The 17,485-nt window shown below is 41.8% G+C and overlaps 1 protein-coding gene across 1 annotated transcript in view; it reads left to right on the top strand.

Annotated features, from left to right (window-relative positions):
* Positions 1-14,886, top strand: part of MGAT5B (alpha-1,6-mannosylglycoprotein 6-beta-N-acetylglucosaminyltransferase B) — a 311,177-nt gene extending 296,291 nt beyond the window's left edge. The window contains exons 16-18 of the mRNA XM_042455871.1: positions 8,248-8,322; positions 10,595-10,863; positions 14,330-14,886. Coding sequence (XP_042311805.1) covers positions 8,248-8,322; positions 10,595-10,863; positions 14,330-14,528 — 543 coding nt within the window. The 3' untranslated portion in view covers positions 14,529-14,886. The remainder of the gene's footprint in view (positions 1-8,247; positions 8,323-10,594; positions 10,864-14,329) is intronic.
* The last annotated feature ends 2,599 nt before the right edge of the window (positions 14,887-17,485 follow it).

The raw sequence follows: 17,485 nt of genomic DNA, 5'->3' as shown, positions 1-17,485 counted from the left end.
TCCATTTGGGATGGTGCAGGTGCCACCCAATCAATTTGAAGTTAGATGGGGATAAATAGGACTGTTGGAGCCAGTTAGTGTTAGAGTCATGAGGGACTCTGTAAAGAGCAGAACTTGAAGGGGGAGTTACTGTTATAAAGTATCCAGAGGGATAGATAGAGCCTTGGTGGCTGGTTTAGGAATAGGTTATACAAAGTATCCAAAGAAGGACTGAGAGGGTCCTCAGACCTCAGGTAACTAAGGAGTGTTCTCAGAAGAGATGTGTTTACAGTAAAAATGAAACACAAGCAATAAGAGAGTGTATGAAAACATAGTATCATAAAGAGTTGGCTTTATTGTGGAGTTAAAGTATCTACCAAGTAGAGTACAAGAAATCATAACTGTAACAAAGTATAACAAGTAAAGCAAGACCATGAAGTATCAACTGTAGTAACCATCTCATACAAGTGATACATTGTTCAAGTTAACTTTCAAATAAACTTCTAACTTTGTTTTAATAAAGCTTGTCTGGGATTCTAATAAAGAAACACACTACCAACATCTAAATGGAAAGGTTGGGGTTAAGTCCCTTGAAAAGGTTGGAGTGGTGAATCCATTCCACCCATAGATGCCATTGAGTGGGAAATAAGTAAAGTGACTGAGGGTGTCACTGTTGGAGAGGAGGACAGCAATGGGGTCAAGAAGGCCCATGGTGCTGTTATCCAAGAAAAATAGTTTACAAAAGATAAGTGGTTGTCACAAATTGGTGGCAGCGGTGGGATAACACAACCCATTGTGCTGCCACAAAATGAAAATAGTTGGGTGAGTGGGACTCACTGTCACAGCTAGTGATGCCACTGAGCCATGCTTTGGTGAAGTTGTTGTTGTTTTGGTTATACTTCTTCATTTACGAAACAGAGCTGTAATTTGTCAATTTTACAGAACTAAGGAAAGAAATTTTTTAGATGATTGGACCATTGGAATCTCGTAAGTTTGATGGGTGTAAATGTCCATGGCACTGTGTGTGTATTATATTCTAGATAACTGAGGACTATTTTATAAAATAATTGGAGAAGGTGAGAAAAAGGCAATTGGAAGTTTTTTGTGCACGATAGTGAACTTTCAGAGGTATTCTCACATCATCTTGAGGAATATTGGAATATGTAGGTGAGATGTAGTGTAAAGTTATTTTCTCCTCCACTGAAAACCTACTGCTAAAAAGCAGAGGTATAGGACAGCAAATAAGACCAGTGGTGTTTCATAATCTATTCTTAAACTGTACCATCAGTTTGAATCATAAAGGCAGAAGAGATGGAAGAGTGCATATAAATAGCAGTCAGAAGGGGGTGGCAGCAATTCTGAGCTTTTGGAAATATCTACATTTTATCTCTGCATGCTGCCAAATGTGTCTCCTTTTTTCTGGAGCCTCATATCTTCTCACTGGACTAGACTAAAACCTCAGGTTGCAGAACCCCAAATTTTCTGTGGGAAAGGATAGGAGGATAGATGATTCCCAGTGCTCAAATAACCTCTTCATGAATGCTTGGATTTGTGTGTGTGTGTGCAGGCTTAGATAAACACTTTCTCACAATAGGTTTTCTGTTCTAAGTCAGGATAGCTTTAATGGAATGTAGTGTCCAATTGCAGCCTAGGACACTTTACCCTGCAATTTATTGAAGTCCTTCCACTTCCCAGGTGACTGCTTCATGCTGTCACATTTAATGGTGATGCTGCTCAACATGCCTAGCAGTGCAGAGCATCTTTGAGGAAGCCAAAGCAGCAGGAGGGTGAAGATCACCCAAGGATATCTTGAGATAGGGAAGATGAAAACTGAGCTGATGCCCCGATGAGCATGGTTCACATTCAGGTCCTTAAGCACCTGGAAGCGGACTGTGAGGAATCCAAAATTAAGCAGGATTGATTCCTGGGACCACAGTGAAGTCCCATGAGGCACACTGATTTGACTCCAGCTTTACTATCTTGGAAATAAATCTCTCTGAAATAGTTCTGAATGAGAGCCACACATTACAGCTGAGATAGAAAAAGTGTGGCCCTACTTATTTTGTTGTACTGCAGTTCTTATAATCCTTCATTGCAGGCTAAGGCTGATGGGATTTGTAGTTCAAAAGCACTTGGGATGTTACACATTTTCTGTATTACATCGAAGCCTCCTCCATGTAATACAGCTCTCTGGGTGCAAATCAGCTTAATGTGTGGGTCACTTCTGTCATGTGGAGAATCTCTGTGGGAACCACAAGCCAGTGTTACTGTATGAAAATTCACCCCATAATAGCAGCTGGCAAAGAAAGACATTTGAATAGCTTTGAAATGGCATTTGACCCATTCCCACTCTCTTATGACCCCATAATAGCAATACATTCTTGTCATGACTTAAAAACAATGTTAAGCTGGCCATCTCTGGAAAAGACTGGTACCTTTTCTATACCTTTTACAGTATATTTATATGCATGGAAGGTTTCCTTTGGCCCATGTTATGGAAGGAAAACTGAAACAATGTTTTCTATGGTACAGTGTTCTACTTTTATTAAATGAAGTAAATTCTATCAAACCAGCATCAATTGCTCACTTACACTGGAGATTTTTACAAGGCTCATACTCACATATCACATTTCTGAGAGCAGTGCACAACCTCATCTCACCTCACTGTCTTTAGTAATAGGTCAGAAACAAACTTTCCTAAGCCTTTCTTAAGCCCAGATGTCAAGCCTTGCTGGATGAAGAGGGAGTAAAAAGAGAACCATTTGTTACCAACCTTCCCTAGGCAGAATAACCTTTCCTAGACAGAATAAGTATATATAAGTGTAAATAAATATAAATACATGAGAAACTTGGAATTGCTGTGATGGTGAAGAAAAAGCAATGTAGAACTATGTTCATCTGTAAATGCAGGGAGTAAGTAGGCATATGAACCAACAAGAGTCAGTTCAGATTCTGGCTTAGCACTTCATAAATTCATTGATTTCAGCTTGGACTGCATCAGAGCTAGTCTGTTTTGACTTGGTTCCCAAACCTGAGTTGAGATTTGGATATCTGGAAGTTTATTGCTCTCATTGCACAACCGTCCCTCAAAAGTACAGTAATTGAAGAGGCCTTTGTAAAATGTTCCCTAGAATGAGATGGAGGACCTGTCAACCACCCCCAGTTCCCTATCACTACCACCTCCACCCCCACCCCCCACCCCCAACCCGAGTGTTTTGACAAATACAGAATCTGGGAAACTCAGTTGAATTTATTGTCTCTTCTGCATTTCTGGAGTTTGAGGCCCACATGAAACCTCAGTGAGGGACCATAATTGATTGTGATAGTTTCAGAGCATTGCCCACGTAACCTCAGAAAGCATCAGAACCAATCCAAAGCAGTGGGGGTGGTAGTTGTGATGTTGGGGAGGGGGACTGAATCCATTTGAGTAATCTCTGGTGTTGAACCCTGCTTCCAAATTAGCTTCAGTTCCCTGGCTGTTTCCTTTAAAATTCAGACTAATATTGGAGCCACCCTCCTCCTTTGCTCCAAAGTGGTTGAGTTTTGCTCAGGATCAAGTTTTATCAAATTCTGATACACATCCTTCATGTAATGCATGGACGGCTGCAATGGAAAAGCAACAAAGGTGGTTCATTATGTGCCCCATCATATTTAGCAATTTACCTGTTGTAGGAAGCCACCTACTGTTTTGTGTTGCTTGATTCCAACAGACAGAAACTTTCTCTCTGTCAGCTCCCCCATCTCCTTGCCTGCCCACTCTTTCTTCCTTAGCCCTGCTGGATTTGGTAGCTAATCATATCCCCCATTTAAATGCTAATCTTTCTCAGTTGCAGACCCATTTTATATACAGCTTGGCTTTTCTGGTGCAATAAAGCTTAAGCTCAGAATGTAAAATGAGACTCCTCGGGGCTTTTTACCCTCAAACCCCCCCCCCCATGGTAAAAAACAAATGATAAATGGATAGATGAATTATTGCCTTAAAATGTAGAAATGTATCTTGAATTCTGTGGCTATTTCATTTTTTTGGCAGGGGTGGAAGTTTGCTCAATCAGTGTGTCAAACACTTCCAGCTCAGAAGAACCATTTTAATACTGCCTATGGGGAGCTTCGGGGATGCAGTGACTTAATGGTTAAGATGCCAGTTCTGGTGATTGAAAGATTGGAAGGTTGGCAGTTTGAGGCCGAAGTACTTCATGATGGGATGAGCTCCTGTCACTAGTCCCAGCTTCTGCCAACCTAGCAGTTCGAAAGCATGCAAATGCAAGTAGATAAATAGGTACCAGTTCAGTGGGAAGGTAACAGTATTTGGTGCAGTCATGCGGGCCACATGAACACCAGAGTAGTCCTTGGACAACACTGGCTCTTTGGCTTAGTAACAGAGATGAGCACAGCTGCCTACCATTGTTTACAACTAGACTTTCATGTCAAGGGACTACCTTTACCTTTTAATGAGGAGCTTCAGCTCAGAACTAGAAGGGCTATCTACATTCCTTTGAGGTTCTCCAAGGCTCACATTAAGCAAATCCCACAAATTCCACTCATTGGCTTCCACTCCTGCAGTTTAAATGAAGAGATGAGTTCCCCATGGTCTCCTAGAAACAGTGGCCAAAGGGGTCACCTGCCCCAGGAGTAAAGAGCAGAGCTTGGAAATGTTATCATGCTTTCTGGGGAATACTGGGCACTGTCATGCAAAAAGTAACATTTCCAAGGCCTAGACTGGTTTCTGATTTATTTGAACCTTGGCATTCTGCTGTATAGAAGGCCCTAGGCCCTTGTCACTCTGCTCCTTTGGATGTATTGCTCTGGTCAGAGGTATTTGAAAGTACAATCTGTTTTTATTATTATAACTTGCTCTGAATAGGGCTGCTTTTGATGACTGTTAGGAAACTTCAGCTGGTTCAAAGAATTGTACACAGACTACTGACTGGAGCTAGTTATAGGGAATATAGGTAAAAGTATTCCCCGTTGACAAGGTTGTCAAGTCATGTCCGACCATAGGGGGTGATTTGCCCAGAATACTGTTTACCTTCCCACTCATGCGGTACCTGTTTGTCTATTTTCATGCTTTCGAACTGCTAGGTTGGCAGAAGCTGGGACTAGTGATGGGAACTCACCCCATCATGCGGCACCCGGGCCTTGAACTGTCAACCTGCCAATCTTGCAGTCAACAGAGTCAGTGTCTTAACTACTTGAGCCACTGCATCCCATAGGGAACATACAGCTCCCTTTTACAACAGCTGCACTGGCTACTGGCCTGTTTCTGGGCATGATTCAAATCACTGGTTATGACGTAGACAGCCCTATATGTCTCCAATCCATCTTATCTGAATGACTTTCTTCTCCCTTATGAGCCTGTCCATGTCTTCAGAACTTTGAGGAGGTTCTTCTCTATCCCACCACCCTCACAGGTACATCCGGTGGGAACACAGGAGAGGGACTTATTGGTGGCTGCTCCCAGGTGCTGGAGCTCACTTCCAATAGAGGCTAGATTGGTGCCCTCCATGGTATCCTTCTGGAGACAGGCAAATGATTTCATTTTAAAAGGCCTTTGGGAACTAACTGCTCATGGGGGAAAGGCTTTTAATAGTGTTTTGTATTGCTTGTATTTTTTTAAAATGGGAATGTTTTTAAATTGCTTTTAATTCTAATTGCAGTTTAATTATATTTTAACTTCTGTATGTTTTAATGATGTGGATTTCTATTGGTACCTGTTTAGTGCTGACACCCAGGAAAGAGTGGGAAATAAATAAGTAAACAAATAAACCAAAATATTATCAACCAAGAAGCTAAGACTAGTGTATTCAACCCCTCCCTTTTGTACCATGGGCTCCCGTGTTGAAGGATTACAGCTTTTATGCTGCATGCTGGCTGCCTAGAATCAATGTGAACATCAGCCGAGTTGTAAGGTGGCTTGTCAAGATCAAATCTCCAGAAAGGCCCATGTGGGGATGCCCTGTGCTTAGTTCCAAGGAGAGCCTATATTGGGGAGAGGGAGGGCATAAGGAAACATTAAGATCAGAGATATCTTCACAGGGGATCCAATCTGCCTTATCATCAGTCAGCCATGGATAAACTGCTTAAGAAACCAAGCTCACCAGGGTGGAGAGTTTTGTAGTTAGATTTCTGAAGCCTCACTAGAGTACACAAGGGGGGACTTTTTCCAGAAGTAAAGAAAGGATGCCATATGCTTTTAATCACCTAACTTTATTTTGATTCTTAATTGGTATCCTTCTGTTTCCCCCCTCTTTTTTATTACAAAAATTGGCTTTGATCACTTTTTTTCTTCTTTAAGGCACAAGGGAAGGGGAAAGGAAAGGCTCATTAGGAGCCACTTGTCCTAAAGAGTCCGTCTGTTGTTGGGACGCTTTGCTTTTCAAGACAATGCTCCCTCCAACTGTCTTCTGGTAGCATATGGAGACAAGGGCGTCTGCTCGCACTGCTTGGCATGAGTGTTTCTGAAAGAGCCAACAGGATGCTTGCCAGCAAGCAGCATTCCTGAGGAGGACAGGGAAGGAGCCCATGGAGCAAGCTCAAAGCCAAGTCTTGATGCATAGTACAGACGTGGCAGAACATGCCAGCTGTCTAACGTGCTGTTGGCTTCAACAGCTTTGCTCAGAAAATGCCGGTGCTGTGGATGAATTGCTGTCAGAGATATCTCAAGGAGGTTTGAGTGCTTCTTATATACAACTCTTAATGACAGATGGGCACACATAATTGCAATATTTGGTTTCTAGGATTTTTAAAAATAATTGTAACTTTTGTCAGATGACTGAAAACCTCACTTTCAACAAGATCCCTCCCATTTGTTATTGGTGTGTGTGTGTGGCAGGAACATGCAGGATGGTCTCAGTGCCTCCAAAGCTTCAATACCCTCCCTACCAGCAGTTCTCACAAACCTCATGCCCTCCAGATGTGTTGGACTATAAAGTAAAGGGCACTGTGATGAGAGAAGGCTGCTCTAAAACCAGATGAAGTTATGGTGGGCAGCCATCTGGAGTGAATCTGTTACTCATAGCAGACTTAGGACTTTATTGCACAAGCCCCATTCTCTCAGCAGTCATGCAATTAATAATGAAACGGGAACATACGGCTTTCCAGGCAGCCATCACAACACCTGTTTCAATCGCATGACCAGGGCTGCTAGCTCCATCACATTGTCTTCCTGACCTCTCCCTTAACCACACCTCTCTTCCTTATGCCCTACCCAGTATGCTTTGTTTGTTTGTTTGTTTGTTTGTTCGTTTCCCTTTTCTCCATGCAATTCAGGAGCTCTGCTGCTGCGATATAAGTCTTAAAATGTAAAAAAAGAAAGAAAAGAAAAAGAAAAAAATTTAAAAGATAATCAGGCTGCTTCAGAATAGCAAGGGGGAGACGGCCATGGTGGATATGGGGACAATGATATCACATGTATGGCAATCATGCAACTGCCCAGGAGTGATATTTTGCACTCAGGGATTTGTGCAATTGTTAAGTCATTCCTGGGTCCCGCCCCTGAATGAAAAGGGCCAAGTTGGGTACAGGGCATCATTGGGTCATAGGTGTCATCATGCAGTGATTATCACCAAAAATGCTTCTTTCCCACTGTACTTGCAGTTTAAAAACTGTATGCAGTAATGTCCTTACCTTCCTTCTGCCATTGACATTTCTTATCTTACTCAATCCTTCTTCTCCCAGAATCACATTTGGCTCACATATGTACCTCAACTTTCTTGACTTTCCCACTTCAGCATTCAACATGGCCTGAAAATTGGCTCCAGACAGATATTTAATTCTCTAGAGCCAGTCTTGAGAGTGCATGAAAGATGTAGAAACTGCTGTGGAGAGTTACGATCACCCCTCCTGTTTCCATTGGATCCCACCATTCTTTCACAGTCAAATATTGCCATAAGATTCAGCAAAAGTTGAAAAAGTCACTGATTTTTCATTCTGGATTTTATTTTATATTTTTGATGCTTTTATATATTGCTGGCTTTCATCACTGTTATTCCTATATACAAACATACATACATGTACTTACACTGTGTTTTGTAATTATTATTGTACTCTGCTATAAACTGTAAGCTATATATAAATATTTTAATTAATCATTTCACTGGGCAAAATGTAATTAAACTTGCCAACTTGCATTGTCTTTTCTAAATGCAAAATGTAAGATGCATGGTTACAAAATGTGGGGTATTCCACACCTCTTTGACAGAAAGTGGGGAGGTAGATGGTGTATTGGCTCCAACTAATTCATGCCTACATCTTGTTCTTCCCTTTCTTCAGGTTAATCCTTATCTGCCCTATGAATACACCTCTGAAGGGATGCTGGAACGAATCCATGCCTACATTCAGTACCAGGTAGCTGGCCTCCTTGTTCTCCAGTTCTTTGTGATTTAATCTAGAAGACAATATGTTTTCACTCATGCACAAAAGATGTAAGCATACAGAAACTAACTTAAAACATAATTTGAGCATTTAGACATAGAGCTTAGGCATCGAAGAAGAAGAAAAAGAAGAGGAAGGCAGAGGCAGGCAAGCAAAGTTACCAAAGAAATATAACAGATACAAGTGTTCTAGAGTTGAACAGGGTTTAAGGTTTAGATTTAGAAGAAGGAGGAGTGAAGATAGGAGGCAGGAACATCAACCATCTAAGGTACTCAGATGATACCATACTACTAGTGAAAAGTATCACAGGCTTGGAACAATTACTAAGGAAGGTTAAACATTAAAGGCAGGCTTGCTGCTAAACATAAAGAAAACAAAAATAATGACCACAGAAGATCTATATATTCAACCTAGACAATGAGGAAATTGAAATAGTTAAAGATTTTCTGTACTGTGGATGAAATCTTGATCAGAATTGAGACTGCAGCCAAGAAAGAAGAAGACTAGGAATGGGAAGGGCAGCTATAAAATAACTAGACAAAATCCTAAACAGTAAAGATATACAACTGAGCATTAATGTTAGAATCATCCAATCTATTGTATTCCCCATCACCATGAGAGCTGCACAATGAAGAAAGCAGATAGGAGGAAAAACAACTCATTTGAGATGTTGTGCTGAAGAAGAGTGCTAAGGGTACCATGGACAGCCAAAAAGACAGACAAAATGGTCCTTGAATAGAATCATAGAATCTTAGAGTTGGAAGATCAATCCTGAAATCTGCCTGGAGGCTAAGATGGTCAAACTGAGCATATCATGCTTTGGTTACATCATGAGAAGGTACGACTCATTAGAAAAGACAGTAATACTAGGAAAGGTAGAGGGTAGTAGAAAGAGAGGAAGATGGCATGCCAGATGGATAGGCTCAATGTGAAAGGCTATGGGCCCAAATGTTAAGGGCTTAAGCAGAGAAGTGGGAGACAGAGAAGCTTGGAGACATTTCATCCATGGGTTGGCAAAGACTCGAGGGCAGGGTTGAACAATTTTCAGTATCTCACACTTTGCAGTGCTAGATATTTGGGTAAAGAAGGAAACTTTCATTGGGTACAGAATTCTATTTTGCGACACAATACCCTTATTTTATGCACACACACACACACACCATGGTTGCACCCTTGGCGGAATACATATGCAGGCAAAACCACTTCCCACTAAAAGAATCCATTTCCTCCAATTTAGGACAAGCAGACCTGAGAAAGTAATCTAGCCAGCAGTTTTGAGTTCCATCACTTTTCATGTTATGACTAGGGAAAGCAAAAGCCAGGACTGGCAGGGAATCACACAAGACTGATATGTTTAAACAGCTTATACTGTATCACCTGAAACTCCCCTCTCAGAATTCATTCCTTCACCTCATCATCCTTACTGGAGAGAAAACCCACTTAGCTATGAATTTTTCCACCCTCAAAATGTTTATGGGGGCTCCGCAGAATGACATCTTACCATATTTCTTCACTGCTTTTCCCAAACTTAATCTTAAATACAGGCCCACTCTCTCTCTTAAGGAAAAGATGCTGTACCTGTACCTTAATTTTTGATTTGCAAGACTTTTTTTATTTGCCAGATAGAATACCTGAACCTTGCCATAGGATCTGTCCACCTGGAAGCAGGAATTTACTCCCCTGGGAGCAGGCTGCATTACATACAATGGGCTTACCTCTGAGTGAACATGCATAAGATCATGTTCTAGATTGCAGTCCTAAATTCACCTGAGGCTATAATCCTCATAGCTGGGCGAGAGACTCTCTGAACTCCACAATATAGGTTGAGTCTCCCTTATTCAATATACTTGGGTGCAGAAGTGTTTTGGAATTCAGATTTTTTTCCCCTGATTTTGGAATATTTGCATATACATAATGAGATATCTTGCCGAGGGACCCAAGTCTAAGCATGAAATTCATTGATGTTTCATATACACCTTATAAACAGAGCCAGAAGGTAATTTTATACATATTATTTTTAAACAATTTTGTGCATGAAACAAAGTTTGTGCACACTGAACCGTCAGAAAGTAAAGATGTCAATATCTCAGCCATCCATGTGGATAATTTTGGATTAGGGAGTATTTAAGATTTCAGTATTCTGGGTAATGGATATTCAACCTGTTCTTATCTCTAACCATTGGTTGCGTTGTTAATACCTTTTGATTATGTCTGTAGAAACACCATCATTTCTCTGCCCTATTAGGATTTCTGTGCCACTGCTGCCCTGCCAGACAAGCCCAGCAGCCACACTATGCAAAGCACTGCTAGCCCATTCAGCCTGCAGCCCAATTCCACCTACCTGATCTGGTCCTACAGTTCCAGCAGCAGCCCTGCAATCTGGCCCCCGGTCAATTCGATGCAGGTTTGGGTATCTGAAACAGGCCAGGCATGCACCAGTACTTGTCAGCAGCATGGTTTGGTCTGTGAGCCTGAGTTCTTCAAATTCATCAACAAGAAAGAGGTGTTTCAGCAGTAAGTCTGCATCTTCTCTCCCATCTTTGCCTTATTTCTCCTGGGACCTCTTGTCTTCCTCTTTATGTAACACTAACAGTGTCAAATATCAACCAAGGCATTTATATTTTGCAGCCACAGGGCAAAACTGTAAAGTTCACATTTTTATCTCTGTCTGAATTGACATGGAGTTTTGGCATTTAAACAAGACTATATTGCACGCTGACATTTCTGTGCTACAAATGGAATCTTGCTGGCAAATGCACATTGGAAGGGGTGCTGGATTTGTGATAGGGCTTGATGTTTGCTTCCAAAACTTACATTTCAGCTCTCAAATCTGAATTTTATAACTAGGTTTTATTTCATGGCATTTGATAGTTTCATGGGATCTTAACAGTTTGTGTCCATTTGGGTTTGGTTTTTTGTTTTTGTTTTTTTTTATTTTTTTGGTTGAATAAAATTTGACAAGTTTTTAAGACCAGAACCAGTTGACAGCCTCAAGAGAAAGGACAAAAGTTCATCTCATAAAAATCTAGTTAGTAGGCATCACTTCTTAACTCAACAGCTCCTCTGGCCCTTTTATGCCAGAAATTGTCAAAAGATAACTGGAATTTACTGGTCAATCTGTGGAAGATTTGCAGTGGACTGGCTCCCAATTGTTTAACCATTATAGCAATAAAATGGCCCTTTGTCTAGTTTTGGGACTGAAAACAAATTCTTGTACTCAGTAGATGCTCAGAGACACCATGCTTTTTAATACCGAGGGCAGATACTTTGCACCTGGATCTACTTGATGGATCTTGACCACAACCTCCAGGGTCCACCTAAAACATTTTGCTGCCTGAGGCAAACTTAAAGTTGGTCCCTCACCTACCTCATCCCCATTGCATGTACAGAAGCTTACTAGGTTGGCAGTCAAAACTTGCTCCAGTTATGGCAATGGGATATGGCCCTACATGACACTTGAGCATAGCTGGTTAGTTGAGGGGGTGCAGCATAGGTTGTGTGGGGCATAGCCATTTGTGCTCCAATAGAGGGGATCACCCTGTAATTGGATGGAACAGGCTGCCATTGGTGCCAGCTCCAACATCCCTGCTGCCTGAGATGGTTGCTTCATTCTGTCATATGGTGGGGCCGGCCTATAAATCACAGAGTTCATCCCACAAGCCTGAAGCCTGCCCCCTCCATTTAATAATCTCCCGAAGACCTGAGAACCATGATAGATCTTTGCTGTACCCTCTTCCCTTCTTTTGTAGTGGCTCCTTTCCCAGATGCCTTTCTTGACATTTGTTCAGCTCATTTTGCACACACAGTGCAGCAGATTAAAAATATTTGGACAGATCTTTTTGTTGTATTGTTAATGTGTGCGAGTGCCTTTCGGTGGCTGAAAAGGTATTGGGTTTCTGAGGCACCGTTGTTCTTTTGTCTCCCCCCTGCCCCTTTTATCCCTCTGCCTGTGAGCATACATTTGGAACACACAGGCACTGACATTTTAATAGAACATAAATCTGCCACCCAGCTCCATACATAGCTCTGGACAATTAAAATGGGTGCATTATCATTTTTGTCACAGCAGCCAAGCAGGCAATTTGAGTCCAAGTGACATTTTTATATGATAAATTAGAGGCAGAGCTCAGATTCTACTTGCTAAGCTCCTTTAGCTTCTTAAAATCTAACCATTTTGGAGAAATTGCTGGTTCAGAATCACTAGCTCCCATCAGAGTTTATTAAAAGAGCTGCCAGGTTGCTTGCCGAGCTACAGGAGGAGAAATAAAAGGCTATGGAAGGGATGGGTGAACTGCTTCCCTCCTGCTGTCACTGGACTACAGCACCCAGCATTCCTTGCCATTGACTATGCCATTTAGGACCAATAGCAATAAAGCAATAACAAGTACATTTCTATAGTGCTTATCAGTGCACTTAAGCACTCCTTAAGTGATTTACAATGTGTAAACTAATTGCCCCCAACAAACTGGGTACTCATTTTAGCAACCTCGGAAGGATGCCAGGCTGAAGTCAACCCTAGAGCCCCTGGCTGGTATCGAACTCACAACGTTACAGCTGTGAGAGTGGCTGCAGTACCAGCATTTAACCACTGTGCCAACAGGACTCCAGATAGGAGCTGAAGTTCAATATTATCTGGAGGGCACACTTTGCCCATCCTCAGCTTTGGCATCACCTACAGATGTGCTACAAAGCTTGGAAGTAACTACTTACAAATAACTAGTTACTTGTAACAGATCAATTCCCCTAACAATTAGGGCATAGTTAAAATACTTTTCAACTGTAAGTTGTAAAAATTGATAATTTCAGTAATTTTTGTGTGGTGACTACTTTTATAGTTACACTGGTGTCACCTGACAACATGCTAGAGAAGGAATATCATGGAGGTACAGGCATTTACTTGTACTCTGCCTTGTGCCACTGAATGAAAAAAATTCAGGTGGTGAACTAAAAGTTAACTATCTGGGTTACATCTGAGACATGTTGAAGGAGACAGTTACTTTCAGAAAATTGTAACTATACTGATACCTAGTCAGTGGGCCTCTGGAACTATAACGATAACTAATTACTTTTAGAAAGTAACTTTACAAGTTTTGACAATGTATTTCATAGATTTCAGATCACTGCTGTAACATTTTTCTAAAAAAAGATAAAATGTGAATGCAGCCCCTTTCCCAAGCCAGCCCCAAGCCCACTGTCCTACATGCATACTAATCACAGACACAGATTTGGCTGTAGCTCCTTGTTGCTGTCAGGTGTCAGGCATTTTTCTCTCAGATGACGAGGCTATTTCAGTTCTACCCATGGAAGCCTCAGTAGATAGGCAGCTGAATTTCTGTACTGGAGTGTGGGCGACATCTTCCACTGCCACAAGGGCAGCAGGGATAATTTAAGGACCACAAGATAACTATGTGCACACACAGTGCTCTCCTCCAAATGGCCCAACTAAGGGAAAAAAGTAAAATATGCATCTTCAAGTTGCCTGGCCATTTACGGTGACTCTGCCAATTTCATGGGGCTTTCTTAGGCAAAAAATACTAAGGGATGTGAAACCGAAGGCTTTCATGGCCGGCATCCATAGTTGTTTGTGGGTTTTTTGGGCTATGTGGCCATGTTCTAGAACATGGCCATATAGCCCAAAAAACCCACAAAATACTAAGGGATGGTTTGTCATTGCCTTCCTCAGAAATATAAAGTAGTTGTTGTTGGTCCCTTACTCAGCTACTAACCAGGCTTGACCGTCCTTAACTTCCAAAATCAATTGGGATCTGGTGTTTCAGGGTATTTAGGAATAGCCAGGATAACAAACCCAAATGAATAGGACCAGCCTTGGTTGCTGCATGAAATGGTCCTTGAAAGTTGCCCCCTTGGCTCTCAAAAGGCATGGTGGAATCCACTTGTAGTAGACCCTACCCTTGACTTTCCCTGACAAAGCCCACACAGCATGATCTTTCTCTCTATGTATATATTTGTGCTCCTTTAGGATCAACATTGTCTGTGATAGCACAGAGTCGGAAATGAATCACCTCTACCCAGCCATGGCTGAAAATGTCCATGAGTGCTACCTTCAGAAGGACCCCCTGTTATTCAGCTGTGCGGGTTGCAGTGCCAAGTATCAGCGCCTCTGCCCATGCCGTGATTACCGGAAAGGACAAGTGGCCCTGTGCAGTGACTGTTTGTGATTCCAGTGGGGCATGTGCACACAAACATGCAAGGAGTGACTCTCCCCCCTCCCCATAAAATCTTCTGCAATACTCAAGAAGGTTCCAAACAGGACCATCTTCTTGGAGACTTGTGAAAATACTTGGATGTCAGTGAGACTTCATTGGTTGTTTTGTCTACCAGTCAAAGATGAGTGACCCTTTTCCAACATTAATTTTAAGGTGTATCTCCTCCACATCCAAGACCACTGGAGACCTTGAAGAGGCTTAGAAGGACCACATCAGAAATCCTTCTGAAGGACAAGAAGGCACCACTTTAAAGAGTCCATCTTCCTTAAACATCTGTATTTATTTTTTATGGGGGGCAATTGAAATTAAAGTGGGGAAAATCAAGAAGTCTATGTGAGGAATTATTTGAAATCATTTTGTTTCAAAGAGGCAAACTCGTTATTTATCTTTCTAGAAGGGCAGGAGAGAGCTGGGGCTGGAAAGGAAATGAGCAGTGGTGGTGTTAGAGAGATGCGAGTTCATGCAGCAGATAGCCTTCCCCAGGCTGGTGTGCTCGAAAACACAGGCAACTATCCATTATGCAACTTGCAAGGGTAATAATGGATGTGCCTGGACTGCTCAGAGCTTGGAAGTCATGTAGGTTCCAAGTGTAATGCTTCTCGGGCTATCAGATGTGAGTGTGGAAGTATTTTCCCCCTAGTGTGCCAGGGACTGGGGGTACCATATTTGTACCCATTGGCTACAGTCCTTTTGTTTTCATTTTTCTTTTCCTGGAAACCTGCTGCAGACTGGAAGCTGGGGGCTCACAGACTGGCATTGATCCATAGGTCACCATTTACACAGCCTAAGTGCAGACTTAGGCTGTGTAAATATGTGTAGAGGAGGGGTTGTTGCTGGTAACCTGGCACGTAAAAATATATTTCAGAAGCAAGGTAATAAGTGATCTTTTATTGATGTAAGAGGTAGTTACTTTTCTATTTGCTTTTTCATTTAAAGGGCATTTTAAAGCATTTTTTCAGGAATTTAAAAAAAAATGCTATCTCTTATCAATCCAGAATGACCTCCCCCCGAAAAAGCAATGCAACAAGTAACTCACTGAGTTTCCCCCTTTAATATTAACAAATAATGCCAATGAATTATTATTCTAATGCTGTAATGAGTCATGGGAAGTGATTACTTTTAACAAATAATTTTCCAAGTTTCGGAGTAGGTCAATCAACTACAGAGGAACAGCTGGAAACATCCTGGTTACTACAGCTGATCATGGGCAGCTGTCATGGTCTGCATGGAACAGGAGATGGCTCCGGAGCCTGTCTGAGAGTGGCCAATGAAAGGCAAAGGGACACTCACACAAACAAACACAGGAATCAGTGGTGTCAGCTGAAACACCAGAGTGGTAGCTGAAACGTCTGTCTGATGGCCAGACAGTAGGTGTCTGTGATGGAGTTAGAGAGAAATTGGTGCTGCTTCTTGAGTGCTCAGCTGTAGTTGCCTCATGCTCTCTCCCTATGGGGCAAGCAAAGCCTGGGAGCATACATACTTCTTCCCCAGTGGCTGTTGCTGTTCAGTTCTCCGTGTTGTGACCAAAGATGGAAAGACTGTTATGTTGGAAAAACCCATCAAGAAGAAGAACCAGCAAGAATCTTGTGCATTTTTCCCCATGTATTCAAATGTCCCAGTGTTGTGGAGGAATTACTCGGAGTAGAAAAATGTGTGCAAAAGAAACTTTTTTCTGAGTATAAAACAGGTTTTTCTTTGCAGAATAATCCTTCCAAAACATTCAGGATGTTTAAAAATGGGGAGAATACTGCAGATGAATTTTCATTTTCTACTGTTGTTATTCATCCCCACATGCAAGGATGAAGTAGTTGAGGATATAGATTCTCCTACTTGAGACAACTTGTGCTGCTCCATATGTCATATTGTGCTTCTGTAAAGCAAAAGTGCCTACGTGTGTAACAATGGTGAGGGATAGGGTGGTGAGCCAGCCCTTTGCCAATAGAGTGCTGACTTGTATGTGGAGAGACACTGTTCACCATTTGGTGATGGTGGCAGGGAAAGTATCAGCACATGATTACAACTGTAGTTGGAATACTAGTCTAATCTGTGCGAGCACATTTCAAGGATACAAGTCCGAATCCAGGTGTACACAAGAGTGGAGAAGCTGAGTCTTTGAGTTGCAATATAAGGTGAATCCCTACTTCCTGGTCTGCCTTTGATTCATTAGGAATAGCTCTGTCTTCTCTGATTATTGCTGTGTGCCTTCAAGCTGTTTCTGACTTTTAGTAACCTTAAGGTGAACCTATGATGGGATTTTCTAGGGGTGAATGTGTGAGACTTGCCCAAGATAATCCAGTTTCCATGGCCGAGCAGGGATTTGAACCCTGGTCTCCAGAGTCATTGTCCAATTACACCACACTGGCTCTCATCTTGTCTGGATGAAGCTTCAATTTGTACACTCTCATCCAAAGTCCATTAGGTTTGATTTAATCCTGTGATTTATGACTAGAACAGCTTCCTTAGATTTAGAGAGAGAGTTGGGTGTCATCATCAGCATATTGGAAGTATTGAACCCCAGGACTCTGGACAAGCTCTCAGTGCGTTCATTGATACGTTAATCACTTAGGGGACAACACAGAATCTTGTTTTCAAACTCAAACATATAAGATGACGCTTCAAGCTCTTGATTATTCTAGTTGCCCTTTTGCTTCATTTTTTCTAGCATTACTGTACCCATCCTTAAATGAGGCAAATAAAATTAATTAGGCACAGACCTATTCCAAATTGCCACACCATAAATTTATGTATGACATTACAATGCTGGCATTATCATTTTCAATCCTGTTCCCCATAATCCCAAGCATGAAATTTGTCCTTTTCACTGCTACCACCTACTGAGCTGATATTTTCATTCAACTATCTACCATGACACTGTCATGTGCAGGCAGTGTTCTCTCTCTCTTACTACA

The sequence above is a fragment of the Sceloporus undulatus genome, chromosome 2 (assembly GCF_019175285.1).
Source record: "Sceloporus undulatus isolate JIND9_A2432 ecotype Alabama chromosome 2, SceUnd_v1.1, whole genome shotgun sequence".
Lineage (NCBI taxonomy): Eukaryota > Metazoa > Chordata > Lepidosauria > Squamata > Phrynosomatidae > Sceloporus > Sceloporus undulatus.
Note: the sequence above shows the minus strand (reverse complement) of the source record. Positions and strands in the feature narration are given on the sequence as shown.